At 43.9% G+C, this 17848-nt stretch overlaps 1 protein-coding gene across 2 annotated transcripts; it reads right to left on the bottom strand.

Moving 5' to 3' along the window:
* Positions 1 to 103: 103 nt before the first annotated feature.
* LOC124692587 (cryptochrome-1-like) lies at positions 104 to 5717 on the bottom strand. 2 transcript variants are annotated; one of them, XM_047225988.1, is made up of 5 exons: positions 4982 to 5717; positions 3910 to 4131; positions 2749 to 3464; positions 1352 to 1988; positions 104 to 489 (listed from the first exon to the last, which is right to left on the bottom strand). In XM_047225988.1, the coding sequence occupies exons 1-5, from the start codon at positions 5295 to 5297 to the stop codon at positions 479 to 481; spliced, it is 1902 nt and encodes a 633-aa protein (XP_047081944.1). In that variant the 5' UTR covers positions 5298 to 5717; the 3' UTR covers positions 104 to 478. The 2 variants fall into 2 exon arrangements, with proteins under 2 accessions (XP_047081944.1, XP_047081943.1); XM_047225987.1 differs by having other exon boundaries at positions 1347 to 1988; positions 4982 to 5716.
* Positions 5718 to 17848: the final 12131 nt, after the last annotated feature.

The raw sequence follows: 17848 nt of genomic DNA, 5'->3' as shown, positions 1-17848 counted from the left end.
AATGCACACATTGAACAATATTCTATTAACCTCTTTCAAGGATCACAAACTATTAAGCTCTTTCAAGGATCACAAACACCGCATTGCACTATGTACATCGCAGTACAGGTGAACATATTTGATCATCCAAGTCGCCAAAACAGTCAGCAAGCAGAAAACGAATAAGAAGCTAAAACTTAGGATAAACAGTTCCCTCCTATTTTGCAACAAAGGTAGATGACTCCGCCAGTCCCACCCCAGAAACGAAGCCGCTGTCTCTGTACTACTTATAGATTACATAACATCTTATACAAAAAAAAATGAAGGCAGGTAACAAAAATGCACAAAACTTTCTTATCAGAGTGGGATACAGGAAGATCTCTTGTGTTGCGCTTCTCCAGTTCCATTGTTCAGTAGGACAACAACCATTGCCGAGCGGCATGGCTACGAAGGTCTCTTGGATGGTCTTGACATGCTTGTACCAGTATCAGCATTGTCGTCATCTTCTGCCTGCAAATATGCATTAGTTTGGATGTCAGGAAGAATCAAAACACCGCTCTATTAAAGAAGACTATAAAGGCCATGCATATTGTTAGGATAGGATGTATGGCTTTGTCATCAAACTTTGTGCTAATGGTTGATGATAATAAAATATCTTGAGAAATTCCCAACAAAGATGTAGTAGGCTTTCCTTGAGCAATATCTACTAAATAATTTAGACCTCCAATACTTCACTCTACAAAAGTACAAAGGCTCGCACAGTTTTACTCGGAAATGGAGCATCAAATGATACTGAACATATGAAAAATAGACCATGTCCAGAATTGATATAGAAGTAGGCAAGTAGCAAAAGTGTGAGGTGCATTTTTAACTACCCATGACTACAACCTAGATAATTTTGCTTAAGCTGTTTTTGCCTACTTGCAGCAAAATCCTATAATCTGTCTTGTAAGATAAGACAAGCTGTCTTTAGATTTAAGGCTAACACAGACCAAAGCGGCAAGTGCTCCAAACAGTGCATTAAACAAAGGAGCTAGGCAGCAACCAGGAAGAAATAGGCCCTCAAATCTGAGCCAAAGAGGATTCGAAACTGGGTTGTGGAGTTTTACACACATACCTCTCAGGCTCTCACGGTCTCACCATGCCTTGTGCAGTGCACCAAGGGACATAAAAATTTGGGTGGCATGTATGTGATATTGCGTGCTCAGAAACCAATTGAACCTTAGTTCCCTAGAGTCTGACTGCCATTTTTAAGGTACAAAGGTATTATCATGGTGTGTTTCCCTAACTAATATAATACCCAAAAAAATGGAAAATTCATATGATCCTCTGCAAAATTGCCTTCCAAGTATGATGACTAAACTTACCTTACCAGCACAGCTCCTCTCTGCTTTCTGCAAGATGTATCTTGACGACCCAATGAAAGGACCACCAGGATGATGATTCTGCGAGTGCACTTCAACTGAAGATGAACAAGATGGGACATAAAATGCACTACCACTGGCAGATCTTTTCCTTGATATTGGAGAGTTTGCTACGGAACTCGTGTCTTCCATCTTTGAATCCTTGATCACATCAACACAAGTAGTCTGTTTATTTGCACCATTCAGTTCCTTAGGCTGTAACTCATGATTCCTGCCATCAGCAGTGGGCACTTTTTGATCGCACTGCAGAGCACTTGGAGGAAGTTCCTTCAAAATAACTTTTGGAATATCAAAGCTCTTGATATGGCTCAAGTTGTCTTCAACAACCTCACCATCAAATTCTGCAAGTTTTTCAGCTGTATCCAATTGCCACATTGTGGAGATGGCATCATCTAAGCACTCCCGAGCTGTGTTTAGTTCTACAATGGGCATAGGATAGTTAAAACCTAGTTCAACTCCAGCAACTTCTAGTATAGAGCTCGGTGCATCCCATGGATGATGAATCCACTCCGCTGGCATTCTAGCTAATTCTGGAATCCAAGTTCTCACATATTCACCATCCGGATCATACTTTTGACCTTGTACCTAGTTTTGGGTGCAAGGGAAGAGAAGGACAAATAGATAAATCTCTCATGAAACAAAGATAAATTACTTGGTGCTCAAGCACATATAATTAGATGCATCTACAATGACATAGCTCGTAAGGTAAACAAACACATATAAATAAGTACTCCCTCCATCCCAAAATATAAGGCACGCTTTTTTTGCATGGTCTTTGATGCATAACTTTGACCACTAATATATACAAAACTATATGGTTTCAGAATATATAAATGGCATCGTTGCATTCTTCTTGCAAATCTATTTCATTTTATATATATTTACACAAATTTGTGGACATTTTATGAGTATAAATGATAGTAAAAGTTATAAGTTGTTGACCAGTGCAATTTAAGGGCCCTTATATTTTGGGACGGAGGGAGTATGAACTATATCACAATACAGGTTAAACAGCTGCAAGATGGTAATAGCACAAATACTATGTTCTTTAGAATATATTAAAGGTAATTTGAGAATATAAAATCATACTAAGCAAAAAAATAAAGCCATGAAATTCCATCCTACACTGTACTCCATAGCTTCACCAACTTTCAGTCAACATAATAATACATTCTTGGCTTGCTATCTTCTATTTTTATGGGACGCAGGATTAGCTCATCATATATGAACCACCACATGAACAAAAGCACCTAAAGTTCAATTATGGATTCAGTCCACAGACTCATTTTCGTTTTTTTAAGGATTACAATATAGCTCAAATATGATGTGGTGCTACAATGCATACCTCTGGATTATCAAGACGACCGAGCTCATGGCCATCAGGCAAACTCCCAGATATGTATTGCCAGCCAAGAATATCACTTTCTATATCAGCATCCAACAGAACATCCCAAAAGTACTTCATCCCCCAAGTCCATGGAATGAGTAGAAATTTAACAGCAAAGCTTGAAACTATTACTCTTATTCGATTATGTATCCAGCCAGTAGCCCAAAGCTCCCTCATGCCAGCATCTACTAATGGGTATCCTGTCATTCCCTGTCTCCAGGACTTGAACCTATCCTCATCTACTCGCCAGGGGTAGTGTTTCAAGTTCCCCAGCAACGACCTTTCATGTGTAAACGGGAAGCTGAAACACATATAACGTGAATATTCTCGAAGACCAATTGACCGCAAGAACAAGTTAACACTCTCCCCGCCTTCAGATTTCCCCTCATTTTCCCACTTGATTTGTTGCATTCTGACAAGTTGGTAAACTTTCCTTATACTCACCTCACCATAATGAAAATATGGCGATAGTAACGAGGTTGTAGTCCCTGCAACCTTCATTCTGTCTTTTGAATAATCAAGGAGACCATGGCACACAAAATCCTCAAGCGTCTTCTCCGCATTGCGCCAGCCAGGAGACCAGGCCCTGCTTAGCAAAGCATTGCTTGATTCCTCATCCTTACTTGATTCAAGACCTAGGTTATCAACTGAACTACTATGAAGGTTTTCTATACCTGAATGTGAAACCGAAAAATGTTAAGCATTAAAGCAGCAACATCTTATCAAACTATAAATTAAATATACAAGATCAGATCACAAATAACTAAACATGTGTATGTGAACAAAGCAACGCTTTCAAGTAAACAACTTAACCTCAATACTGTATTTTCTTTAATTTTAAGTTTTTAACATGCCATTATGTTTCGTTGTGCTTAATTTTGGCTTCTAACTTTTGGCTTATAAGCCACGAAAGCACCTTTGGCTTTTGGCCAATATCCAGTCGCAAACCAAAGGTGCTTTCGTGGCTTATAAGCCAAAGTCTAAGAAGCCAGAAAAGGCCCAACTCCATAATATTGGTAAGGAAGCTACATCACATGAAATGGACCTCCATACGTACAGGCAAATGGCAAATGCTCAGGAGCTTAAAATGATAATGCTAGGCGAGTAGCCACAAGCTACCTGGAACAGGCACCAACCTCCAAGGTGCAAGCGATGGTGATATTTCAATAGGTAATCTCATGCACTTTTCCCAATACATATTGAACGTTGTAAATGCATGCCCATTGTCATCGTAAACTTCCCATGGCTCATATAGCAGATCACCACTGAAACTCTGCATAGAAATTCCAAGGCCCAAAAGCTCATTCTTGATTTTGTCATCCCGGACAAGTGAAATAGGGTCTAGAGCATAGAAAGGAGCATAAATAAGATCAAAATAGCATACTAAATGGACAAAACGAATCTAGAGTAATTCGACTGGTACCAGAATAGAGCAATGGGTAACTCATAGTTTATACCAACTATGGCAGGGATGGGATTTGAACCTGAAAACACTAATTTTATTTTCCATAGCATTCATGTACTATATGTCAAATGGAAAATATATCGCTCTGTGTGATCTCACGCCATGAGGGTAAGATTTACCAGGGGCGTAGTTCAGTATCACCGAAAAAGGTGTAATTTTCAAGAGCTCAGTTGTGTTAATTGTCAGATAAAACCATAGAATAAGTTTAACCATTCAGCACTTGCTTCATTTGATCTAACACTTTTATCTTCAGCTAAACTTGATCTGTGTGCAGTGTACATTCAATGGCCTAATTGATATATTTAAAAATTGTGTACTCCATGTTCAGAGATAATATTAAAAAAAACTCGTCATACTGAATTTTACGGACTTGAAAAGCAACATGATGTGTATCTTGTTTTGAAATTTTCTTATTTCCCAAATGGTTTTACATGTATTAAATTTGAGTTGTTTCTACATTTCTGGGGAGAATACCTTACACATCATGATATTAATGAGATCGGTCAGACAGGTTGAGGAAATATACTTCCTTTCCAATTTAACACGAAATAAATGATATTGACTGTGTTGTTTCCAAACTTGTTTGGACCAAAAATTGCATATGTGATGTGACTGGCTAAACATTTGAGATTGCCAAACATTTGAAAAGAAGAATCTGTACTGAGATGCTATCAAATAGCATGGGCATGTAGCCGCAAAAAAGTAAGCATGGGCATGAAACCGTACCATATAGATGATTATAGACAACTCTAGTAGCGCCGACGGAATCAACGCACCGCAGAAGCGCGGCAAGGGTGCCCTCCTCGGCCCGGATCAGCACAAGCGGGCACCCGAGCGCCTCCAGCGACCTGCCAAGGTGGGCAAGCGACTCCTTGAGCCACCACCGGGAGCAGCGGCCGGGGTAGAAGCGGCCTTCCTCGGCCGGGCACCATATGAAGACAGGGAGCACGGAGCCGTCCCTGGCGGCGGCGGCCAAGGCCGGGTTGTCGTCGATCCTGAGGTCCCTCCTGAACCACACAACGGTCCTCTCGGAGCCGCCCATGCCTGCTCAGCTCAGAGACGAAGCAAGCCGCCGGCCCCTCAATCCACCATGACCTTCAGCACCGACAGCTCACCGCGGGCGAAAGCCTTTCGCTGAGGGGCATTACGTCGAACAGGACGTATGCCCGCTCCCAATAAACCGCCGGAGAAGCCTCTCGCGGGCTTGCAAGTTGCAGCGAGTCCAAATCACAAACAAATGCTGGATCTTGATGGCTGCCCCCCTGCAGCAAGAGGATGGGGAGGCAATCACGCACGTACACGACAAGATTCAGAGATCAGGACGGGTGCAGGTGGCGCAAGAGTCCAAGACTCGCCGGGAGGGCACGAGGCACCAACCGAATCGCAAGCTATGGCGAGGAGCGAGCTCGACAGCAATCTGTGCGCAGCATGGGTGTGGGCGCGGGCCATTCGCTTTCGCATCCAGGATCCCGTGTTTTTATCGACGCCGAAGTGGGAAGGAAGGAGGAAGAGCAGCGAGCGCAAGAGTCCAAGAATTACCGGGAGGGGTGCTGACGCGCCCATCACCACCAGCGATCTCACCGCCGGGGACCGGTTTGAGAAGTTGATAGAAGGGACCCAAGTGTGTGCCCATCCCTAATTTACTAGAAAATAAGCATACGCATCAAAGATCTAAAAAAAACAGCATACACGATTAATCTTCATGATTTGCCTATAGCAATTCATGTGTTCGAATGTTTTCTTATGTAAGTGCAGTACTCTTAACGAGAAGAAATGGTCAGATATTCAAAAATATAATTTACAAAAATTTGACACTTCTAAATATAATTTTTTGATGGAGTGGTGTTTTGGAACATATGAGCATATGCTCCCTTCATTTTCAAATACATCTTACACATACTTTGAAATTTCAAAAAAAAATGGAAGTACAAAAAAATCCGCACATGCATCTTCACGTGCTAAACGATCGCAGAGTCGTTTTGGAAAAATCGACTTGTCATGTGGCCTATGTAAAAAGACAAAATTCAGTGCTAAGAATTAGGCTATTTTAGGATAAACTTTATCCTTTTTACATAGACCATGGAAAATATTATTTTTTCACGAAACTTGGCGAACTCACATATATTATGGAGATGTAAATGTAGAATTTTTTGTAAATTTTTGTTGACACTTTCAAATATAATTTTTTGATGGAGGGAGCATATGCAGCCGTAAGAGCACAGCCCCTTGTCTTTGGAAAGTTTTTATTCTTTTTATTGGTCGCGTTTTCGGTGTCCTTTTCGGGAGGGCGAGACAGCGGCTACATCATGAAGCTAGAATAAGTTCTTCCGTGTCCTATCCTCGTTCGGCTGGTGCGTGTACCGTTGGTGAAGGGCGCGTGAAGTCATGTGCCCGACGGATCTCTTGGGATCAGTCGATTTTTATGTCTGTTCGTGTGGTTTTGTGCATGTCTCTTTCGATATATGGTTGTCATCATATGTGATGGTTGTTGCTCAGGTACTTTGATTCTTTGGGGTTTTAGCATGTGGACTTTCCGCCAGTCTACTACAACAAGTTCTAATACAATAATTTTGGCTTGTCTCAAGTGATGGAGGGGCGGGGATGGTGTTTTTTTTAAATAGAGGCAAAAGCTTTGCCCTAATCTGTTAATTAAAAAGGAGTTCAAATAGTTTTACAAGACCTCAAAGGATCAAAATACAAGAATCACTCTCGCGGCATTAAATCCCCCAAACGTTTTGCGCCCGCTAAAACCCAAAGCTTAGCCTCTTTTTTAATCCTCTCGAAGATGACATGGATAGGGGCATGCTTGTTGCGGAAGACCGTCGCATTCCGCTTGCCCCATATTTTCCAATCAACTAACAACGTGACCGACGCCATGGCCTTGCGGTTAGGAAGGTTGCCCACAACCATCGATATCCACCATTCCTTTATGTCGAACTCGGCCCAAGACGTGGTTTCGATGTCAATAACCCTAAGCCAATTCTTGATGAGGCCCCATAGACGGGTGGTGAAGCGACAATGAATGAAAGGATGGTCTACGGACACCACACATTGCTTGCATAGAGGGCAATGGTCGCAATTGGGCCAACCACGCTTCGCCAACGGGTCGGCCGTTCAAATCCCATTTTGTGTAGCAAGCCAAGCGAAAAACTTTGACTTAGGCGTCACCCAAGCCTTCCACACCATGTTGTACATTGGAGGTTGATCAAACCAAGAAATTGCACTTCATAGACCGACTTAGCCGAATATTGCCCATTCGGGGTTAACCTCCACGTGATATCATCCTCCACAAGATTGTTGTGATGTGTATTGGACAAGAGTGTCCAGAGCTCCAGGAATTGCTTGAAATAGTCCATAGTAAAATCCTTCTCAAGATCAATTTTTTTCACCCAAGAGTTTTCATGCATAGCTTGGGAAACCACCCAGTTCTTACGCTTGGAGATATTAAAGATCAAAGGCGCAATGTCGATCAGTTTCCTGCCCACGAGCCATGGGGCATGCCAAAAAGGAGTCTTTTTTTCCATTTCCGATGGAGATTTCGGTGGTTGCGTAGAAAATTTCCATATCCTCCTTGTTGCAAGGATTGATGGACCCGCCCAAATTTTAGCTGGGTCTTTCCATTGTAGCCAAGGCCAACATAGGCAAAGAGCCGTCGCATATTTCCCTAGGTGCAAAACCCCAAGGCCCCCCCCCCCCACCACTTTCTTTGGCCGGCACAACAAGTACCAATTGACCTTGCATTTGGCACCGGTAGTGGTTTCTTTGGCGGACCAAAGGAATGCCCTCTCAATTATGTTGATGTACTTGATAGCTCCTGCCGGAACGGCTAACGATGTGAGGTAGTAAGTGGCTTGGGAGGTAATGACCGATTTCACCAAGGCGTCGCACCCGGCCGTGGTGACAAGATTCCCATTCGAAGTTGGCAATTTCCCGGCACACTTGTCCTCAAGGTGGAGAAAGTATAACCTTTTTAGGCATCGCACCGAAAGTGGTAACCCAAGGTACTGAAGCGGGAAGGAAGCGCAGGTGGCCGGAATGTCCTGGAGGATGTCATCAAGGTTCACCTCACCATAACGAATAGGGAAAATGCAACTTTTTTGAAAATTGGTGCACAATCCGGTCACCTCACCAAACCTATCAAGAACGGCCGCTAGATTCCGAATATCCTCCTTTTGGGGGTCAACAAAAACCATCGCATCGTCCGCATAGAGGGATGTCCGGGGCACATTGCCCCTCCCCCTGATCTTGCTTAGTAGGCCATGCAAAGTTGCATTTTCCATAATTTGGGTGAGAGGGTCAATGGCTAGGATGAAAAGAAGTGGTGACAACGGCTCCCCTTGCCGCAACCCTCTCCCATGGTGAATAGGCATGCCGGCCACCCCATTCAGGAGGACCCTAAAAGTCGCAGTAGTGAGAAGGATCACAATCTAGTTTCGGAACCTACTTGGAAAGCCCCTTTTATGCAAGATATCCACAACAATATTCCCAACAGACGGATTCAAATGCTTTGCGGATGTCGAGTTTGAAGAGTAGAATGGGGGTCTTGCTTCGGTGCAACCTTGTGGCAAGGTTTTGGACATAGAGGAAGTTATCATGGATGCTTCTTTTCTTGATAAATGTGCTTTGGGAGTTGGAGACAAGGTCGTTCATGAGCGGTCCAAGCCTATTGGCAAGCATTTTTGAGATGATCTTGGCGATGGCGTGAATCGAGCTAATAGACCAGAAGTCGGTGATGTCTTCGGCGCCGTCCTTCTTTGGCAACAAAGCAATATTTGCGGAATTTAGCCAATGAAAATTTTCCGCATGAAGGCTCCCGAAAAGATGCACGACATTCATGATACCGGTTTTGACTATGTCCCAACATTTCTTGAAGAAGGCCCCCATGAAGCCATACGGGCCCGGCACCTTATCTCCCGGCAATTGATTGATAGCGGTCCTTATTTCCTCTTCGGTGAAAGGGTCCCCAAGGTGATCCAAGTCTGGCTCCATGAAAGTAATGCCTTCCCAATCAAAATCCCTACTGTGAGGCGGGCCCCTTCCGATTGCCGCACTAAAGTGGTTGAAGACGATCTCTTCCTTGTCCTTATGATCCAGCACCCACCCATGATTGTGCTTGATCCGATGGATGTGATTTTTCCGTCGTCGCGCATTAACCCTCATATGGAAGAATTTTGTGTTTGCGTCGCCCTCTTTAATGTTGGAAATTCTAGCACATTGCTTTTTCTGAGACCTCTCCACAACTGCTAGGATGATAACCCTCTTTCTTAGCCGCGCCACAAAGTCAAGCTCGTCGATGGAAAGTTGTCGGCTTTCCTGTGCCTTGTCGAAGTGCAAAATGACAAGCAAGGCCGCATGTGTCATGATTTTGGTATTGGAAAAAATGCCACGTCCCCATTTGGACAAGTCCTTCCCTGTATGCCTTAGAGCACCTCCAGCCGTCTCCTCGATGAGGCCCTCGGCACCCTTTTTTCATCCGGACAGTTATTCGGCCCAGCCGCGCCCCCGGTTCCTCATTTTCCCTCGAAAAAGGGCATAAATTCGTCTGGAGAGCCAAGGCCATTCCCGGCCTCCCGGGATGCGCTCGGGGACTCCAGACGAGAGAAAAGCGGAGACGGGTCCGCTCTGTCGGCGAGAGAACACACGAACCCCGCCACTTTCTCCTCGCAAATCCCCTCCCCTCTCGTAGCCTTCTCGCCGCTGACACCACCCTTCGCTAGTCCGCCGGCTGGTTGCCTGCACTCCGCGCGTCCCTGCTCCCACCAGCCTATATTTCACCGTCCCTCCTCCCATCTGCCTATATTCCGTCGTCGGGAAACTCCTCACGTCACGCCTCGCGTCGACCACGCCCGGCAGATGTTCATCCATTTGCCTAGGTGGACATGGACTCGGACGAGGAAGAGGAGCAGATGTTCGCCGAGCTTTTTGAAGAAGAGATGGTAGCCGCCGCCCAAGACGAGGAGCACATGTTGACCCTAGCTTGCTTGTCCGGCTTGTACGCGGAGAAGGCCATTGGTCGACGTGGTGGGTCGGCACTAGGTCGCCGGAAGTGCAAGCCGAGGCAACGAATGGAGGGCTACTGCATGCTCTACGCCGACTACTTCACCGACAATCCATTGCACGGTGAGGCTATTTTTAGGCGTCGTTTCAGGATGAGCCGGAAGCACTTCCTGAAAATTGTGTTTGCCCTTCGAGACTGCGACTCCTACTTTAGATGCAAGTTGGATTGCACTGGCATGGCAGGGTTTTCCGCCCTCCAAAAGTGCACGGTGGCTATGCGGATGCTGGCATATGGAGCTCCTGGTGATGCTGCCGATGACTATCTTCGGATGGCGGAGTCCACCTCCCTTGATTGTTTCTACCGGTTCTGCAGGGCGGTGATAGCAGTGTTCGGGGACATCTACTTGCGATCACTCACTGTCGAAGACACTGCCCGGATCCTCGCTTTTAATGAAGCTCGAGAATTTCCGGAGATGCTTGGAAGCATTGACTGCATGCATTAGAAATGGAAGAGATGTCCGTTTGCCTGGCAGGAAATGTACAAGGGTCAGAAAAAAGTTTGCACTTTGATACTTGAGCAGTGGCTACCCATGATCTCTGGATTTGGCACTCCTTATTTGGTATGAAGGAATCCAACAACGACATCAACATCTTGCAGTGCTCGCCGATCTTCTCCAAGCTTGTTGAGGGTCATGCTCCCCCGGTTGACTTTGTGATCAATGGCCGGCACTACAAAAAGGGATACTATCTTGCAGACGGTATCTATCTAAAATGGGCAACATTTGTGAAGACTATCTCAAGCCCCGTCCTCCCGAAGGAGGCGGAGTTTATCAAGGAACAAGAAGGTTGCCAAAAGGACATTGGGCATGCATTTGGTGTCCTCCATCAGAGATTTGATGTAGTACGGTTCCCCGCTATGACTTGGTCCAAAGATCAGATGTGGGAGGTGATGAACTGTTGTGTGTGTACTTACACAACATGATTATTGAGAATGAGCAAAAGTATCCAGTTCCTCTGAGCGAGCAAGCTGCACCATATGATAGACAGAGTCCTCTTGCACAGCCTAATCACCAGGTGCCGACATCGTGGGCTTTATTCATCGCTATGCGTCAGAAGATTCGTGACTCCACAATGCACCAACAGTTGCAGGATGATCTGGTGGAGCACATATAGAGGCTTCAAGGCAACACGTTTATTTGTAAAAATAATCCAAATACTGGCCCAAATTTGTCAAATTCGCTGAACTGTGAGTTTATTTATGAAAATAAAGCTAAAAACGCCGATCTTCGGACGTCTAGCTATGGGACGACTGGAAGTTCGGCGCTCCGTACGCTAAATTTTCGTCCAATCCAACGGTATTTAACGCTGGATTTGACCGTGGAGAACGCTAACGACTGGAGGTGCTCTTAACTTGTGGAAAAAGAATTGGGACGGTCTGACTTCAAACCGTACTAGTGTTTGTACTGTTGGAATTGATCTCACAGGCTAACAAACCATGAGAAAAACATGGGAGACGAAGTCTTCTCCCTTCACGTGTGTGCCTTGATCGGGAGCACATATTAACGTTTGGTTTTGGTCCCTGATCCCTGATCACCACATATAAAAGAGGAGGTTAGACCCTACCGAAACAGACACGCACAGGGAAAAAACCTAACTCCTAACTACCGATCCTAAAAGGGTGGTCAAAGGGATCAGAAGACCATCTACCACCGTCGGAAACCAGGAGGGTTGTACCGGCGCTACTGCACCTCCGCATCATCGACTTGCTGGTGTCACCATACACTAGGGCTGCTGGAAGAGGCTAATGGGATCAGGAGGATCTCCAGACAGCCTATCTCGGCTCCAACTTCACCTGCAACGAGTAGGCATAATGTTCATCTCCATTACTGTAAGTGCATCTCCTAATCTCCCTGTATAAACGTTGTTTAGGTGCTCTAAGTATGATCAGCTTATGTTGATGTCCTCACTCTAAAGATGAATTAATGCTAACAATGGTATCAGAGCTGATCTGATCATCCTAGAGTCCAATTTTAATTAGGAGATGAAGTTGCTTGTAAGGTCACAGAAATTAGACCTTAGTTTTTCCCCATTATGTGAAACCCTGGATCCCCAAAGTTAAGAAGTTGCAGATGAAAGGGGGATCGAGGGCACGAACCTAATGCGCCGCGTCAACGCCTTTACCCTCCGGGGCCCGCACAGCGCCCGCCACTATGCGAGGGCGAGGATGCCGCGACGTCGTCATCCCCCGTCGGAGAAGACGCGCGGAATGGACGAAGGTGAGGTCGGCAGCCACACCGCGCAGCGCCGTCACCTACTGTCGGAGTAGACGCGCGGATTTTCGCCGTTGTCGTTGTGCTTAAGGACGACCGCCGCTTGGCCCTCGGGTCACCGCGTCGCCGTCAACCCCAAAAGCTCCGAGCACCGGCGCGGGTACCCCAAATGTCCGCTTGCTAAGGATGGGATGCCAGTAGCCACGGTCGACGGAGAAGCGCGTTTGGACTTGAGTCCTCCGCACGCTACTCCGGCGAGCGCAGCGACCGCATCACCATGGACACCGGGGAGAAGCTCCTCACGAACGCACCGCGACGCGCGGGATGGACGAGGCGCTGCTGGCCGCCATGCCAACGGTCGCCGTCGTCGCCTCAATGGCTGTCGTCGCCGCAGCACACCACCTCCTCGCCACCCAAAAGAAATCGACGCCGGCAGCTACGCTCGACGGAGGAGCACGCAGGACCTTGTCCGGCGCATGCTTCTCCGACGAGCGCGGCCACCGCGTCGGGAAGGATCAAAGGGGAGGGCCGGCGGCCGCCGCCGTCGCTTCTCTGTCGTTGGGGCGGAAATATCGGGGAGTGGGGACGAAACGAGGGCTAGGGTTGGCAAGATGGATTTTGATACGATCGGGTCGTTTCCTGACCGTCGATTTTGATCCAACCGTCCAGAATGACCAGGGCATGTAAATGGGCTACAAGTGCTTTTTGGGATAAATCTGAGAATGGATTCGGCCCAGGTTTTCGTCAGTCCAGTAGTTTTTTCTAGGCTGCCAAATTTTTTTTATGTTATTCTGTATTATTTTCAGTGCATATAATTGATGTTTGTCATGATCAAATTTTATGAGCTTGCAACTGTTTTGTACAGAAATTAATTACCTAAAATATAATCACAAACATGCTGATTATTTTCTGAATAGAATGGCATGTTTCTGTGTGTCTTATACAGACATTTTTGTGATGCTTTAGTGATGTTTTCTTTGGCTTTATTTTTCTTTTGATTATGTCTCCTTTTGGTTAAATATCATGCTATGTTTTTAGCATAATATTATGGTTATCTCACATAGTATTGAATATCATGTTATGAAATTTGACTTGAGTGGGAAGTTTATGATGATGCCTACCATGACATTTATTAATGATGTGCTCATTACTAATGATTTATGTTGATCTAATAATCATCAACATTTCTTAATGACGAGATCATCACTAATGGGCTTAGGCCACCTTAAGAAAATGTTGATGGTCGCATGGTTCGGTTTTCCGCGCCTTACTATGCGACAAAATAACGTTGAGTCATTATGCTAAAGTATTATGTTGGCGCACTTTATGTCTTTTGACATGCACTGACTAAAGGTGAAGAAGGCTCATAATGATAATTCCTTGAAGAACGATGCTTTTACTTCAAGAACTTTAATGTGTTAATCTTATAGTTTCTATAATGGTCATGTAATGTCATTTATTTGACTATTGTAGTTTACCAATTATTTGGTGAACCTTGATGTATTTAATGTCCAAATTCTATTTGGAAATCTTGATGGGTAATATTAATGTTATTTTCACTATGAATTTCATTGCAATGTTTACCCAGTAAAATACCATTTTTGTTATCAATGTTGACATGAATGTCTAAAATGGCATTCAATAATAACTTTGGCACGCATGATTAATGTTTTTGAGGTTGTCCTGCCATAGTTTTGATGACAGAATGAGTCATGATGTGTTATGAATCCATGTGTCTAATAATTCAATGGATTGCATTGTATTGATCCTTTATGTTAATGTTGGCTATTAATTTAGCAAAACATTTTATTGGTCATTATGTTATTTTAAGTTTCTCTAGTTAAAATGGAACCAACGAGAAGTTTTGATTAGATATTTTAATAATGACCATATGATATATGGTATGTGACACTATTCTGACCAACGTTGATTATTGTCATGTCCCATTTCTTTATGAATGATAAGGTTCTCTTCCGTTTTTCAGCCCAACGGTGATATGGATTAGAACAACAAATGGACTTGTTTTGATTAGTATCATTGCAAGTTTTCTTAATGTTTAATGTTTATGATGATGCTCATAAAGATATTACCCATTTTCAGCAATGGACTAGGGTTTTTTTTATGTAAGAGAATTGAATAATGAGACTTCGTCGAATTGTGGTCAAGTATACCACATTTCGAGGGGGGGATGAATTGTCTCATTTAATATGGGATATGACATTCACTTTTCTTACACTAAAATGATGAATGTGTTAGTTCTCTGAGTAAGATGGAACCAACGAGAAGTCTTATTTGGAGGGCGTGCTAACTCCTTTAAACATGTTAATTGTGTACTTACTCCCTTTTGACAATTATGAAACACACATGAATGATAAAATGGCAAGTTTGCCATTCTAAGGTGTAGCATGTGGCTTATGATTATATTTCTGACCAACGTCGTTTATGATCATTTGTCTTGCTTCACTAAAGTGGCGAGTTTATCGGTACCATGTGGCTCATGATTGTAATTCCGACCAACGTCGTTTATAATCATGTCCTACATTTCATCATGTTCTTTTCCACCTTCTTCCCAACGGTGTTCTGGTTTAGAACCGAAATGAACCTTTATCAAGTTTTGGAGCCATGTTCTCCATATAAAGTTATCACCGAGAACTGGAGCTTATGAACATGAATATTAAGAACAATTTCCGTGAGATCCTTGTTCATACACATCAGTTATGTTGAGAGTTATGTAGTCCCTAATGCAACACTTGGTGTTGAGCCTCAACAATTTTCGTGTGATAAATAATGTGTGTGAACATTTATCTTGGTGACATTTGCCGTGTATGATGAAGATTATGAGCTTTAATAATGTATGGAACTTAATAGAGTTCCCTGAATGAGATAAATAATGGTAGGCCATATATGGCTCTACAAAATAACAAATGTGACTCTGAGAAATCTCGAAAGCATGAAGCAAAGAATGTTACAAGAGTACCTCAAGACGAGGGGGAGTAAGCTTTATTGCTTTATGTAGATTGAATCTTATTGGTTGTCCAAGAGTTTTTCAATCTTCTAATTATGATATGAAGGATTTTGGTAATGCCTCATAATTTGATAGTGAAGTTCGCTAAGATATAAGTCTAATCCAAAAGGAGTATATGTTCAATTATGATGACATACACGTTGATGGAGTATGAACGTAAAATATTATGCATTAGTACTCTGTCTCACCTGCTACTAAAGTTAAGGGCGATAAAGGTGAACATTTAAATGTTCAAGGAACCATTTAAACTGATCAGATAATGCCGGTTCCTTATTGTTCAGTTGTCAGAAGCAACATGTGTTTTAAACTATGAACACGCCCTATTTATGATCGGGATAATTGGCAAAGACACAATAAGTCTAGCAATGGACCGCTGGAAAAGCCGCCAAGAGGCCTTGCGGTACATGCAAGACAATAAAGGTTACATGCTTATTAATAAGATGTCTACTAACCTCGATATCGTGGGTTATTTAGACATTGTTTTTGCGAGGTGTGTGGATATTAAGGTTTCCACGTCATGTTAAATCCTCACCTTCGCATGTGGAGCTATACCGTGGAAAAGCTCCAAATTAATATTGATGGCATTAGTAATGATGCAAAGTATTATGTGGCATGTTAAGAGACTATTGCGCAGGTTGTATGTCAAAAAGGTTTTATTCCCGAAATTGAAGTGGTAGACAACACTTCTAAACCACTTACTGCATTATGAACACGCAGTTTTCTATGCAAGTAACAACAAGTCAAATGGTGTTGCCAAGACCATTGACAATATGTTTAGTATTGTGAAAGATAGAATCCAGGATCAAACTATTGATATTATGCATATAAATATGCTTTGTATGTTTTATGGATCCGTTTAATCGAAGGCTTGTGACCCATATTTATGATTATGTTGCCGGCATGGGTTGCTAAAATCCTTTTTGATCCTGGTAATAAGGACCGTCGAATAAACCAACTCCCATAAAGTATTATGTTTTCCATTTCGATGTAGAATGGTTTACTATAGGTAAAGAAGTTTGATGACAATTTATTGATCATTATAACACTTTATTTTGGTACGTCATTTCTATTAAGAGTGGACTTACGATGTTTGTTAACCTTACGATCAAGGGGGAGAATGTTGGAATTGATCTCACAGACTAACAAACTGTGAGAAAAACATGGGAGACGAAGTCTTCTCCCTTCACGTGTGTGCCTTGATCGGGAGCACATATTAACGTTTGGTTTTGGTCCATGATCCCTGATCACCACATATAAAAGAGGAGGTTAGACCCTACCGAAACAGACACGCACAGGGAAAAAACCTAACTCCTAACTACCGATCCTAAAAGGGTGGTCAAAGGGATCAGAAGACCATCTACCACCGTCGGAAACCGGGAGGGTTGTACCGGCGCTACTGCACCTCCGCATCATCGACTTGCTGGTGTCACCATACACTAGGGCTGCTGGAAGAGGCTAATGGGATCAGGAGGATCTCCAGACAGCCTATCTCGGCTCCAACTTCGGTAGGCATAATGTTCATCTCCATTACTGTAAGTGCATCTCCTAATCTCCCTGTATAAACGTTGTTTAGGTGCTCTAAGTATGATCAGCTTATGTTGATGTCCTCACTCTAAAGATGAATTAATGCTAACATGTACTAGTTTGAAGTAGGTGGTCTGCATCTATATTATAATTTTAGTTGTTATTTTGAATGAAAAATATATATATATATAGAAACGCTACTCCTCAGGTAGCTCGGGCTCAGTCCCAGGTGCAAAGGCAGTAGCGCCGTGGACTTGACGGGTCAAATAGTACTTTTCGGAATCAGCGGTTCCGTCTCTTCCGTCTCGAGTTGGCACATGGTAGTATTTGGATGAGATCGGATGGGGCTCCGGATGATGATCCCCACCTACCTAGCAGTGCAGTGCATGCACGTGGAGCGCTTCCCGTTCATGGTGATGACGCCTTCTCTGTTTTGGTTTTGTATATTCGAAGCGGGCACCGTTGCTTCCGTCGACATCGGTTACCCTTTTTTAAAGATGCCGTCGACATCGTTACCGCCATATGCCTCGTCGTGGCTTCCTTCGCAGCGAAGGCGCGCGCTGCTATTTCATGTGACCGCCTCGTCTCGTTCCTACCATCACAGGAGCTGTTTTCTTTTTTCCTTCCAGAAATAAGTATAGTGGAGTACTAATTTAATTGTGTCTGTGCAGCGTGAATTTATTTCTGAAGCAGCGAAGCGACAATTGGTACGCAGCTAGCTAACCTCGGTGACCGGCAGCTGAGAGCTCAGGGCATCTCCAACCGCGCGACCCAAAC

The sequence above is a fragment of the Lolium rigidum genome, chromosome 2, assembly GCF_022539505.1.
Source record: "Lolium rigidum isolate FL_2022 chromosome 2, APGP_CSIRO_Lrig_0.1, whole genome shotgun sequence".
Lineage (NCBI taxonomy): Eukaryota > Viridiplantae > Streptophyta > Magnoliopsida > Poales > Poaceae > Lolium > Lolium rigidum.
This window is presented reverse-complemented; position numbering and strand designations above follow the sequence as displayed.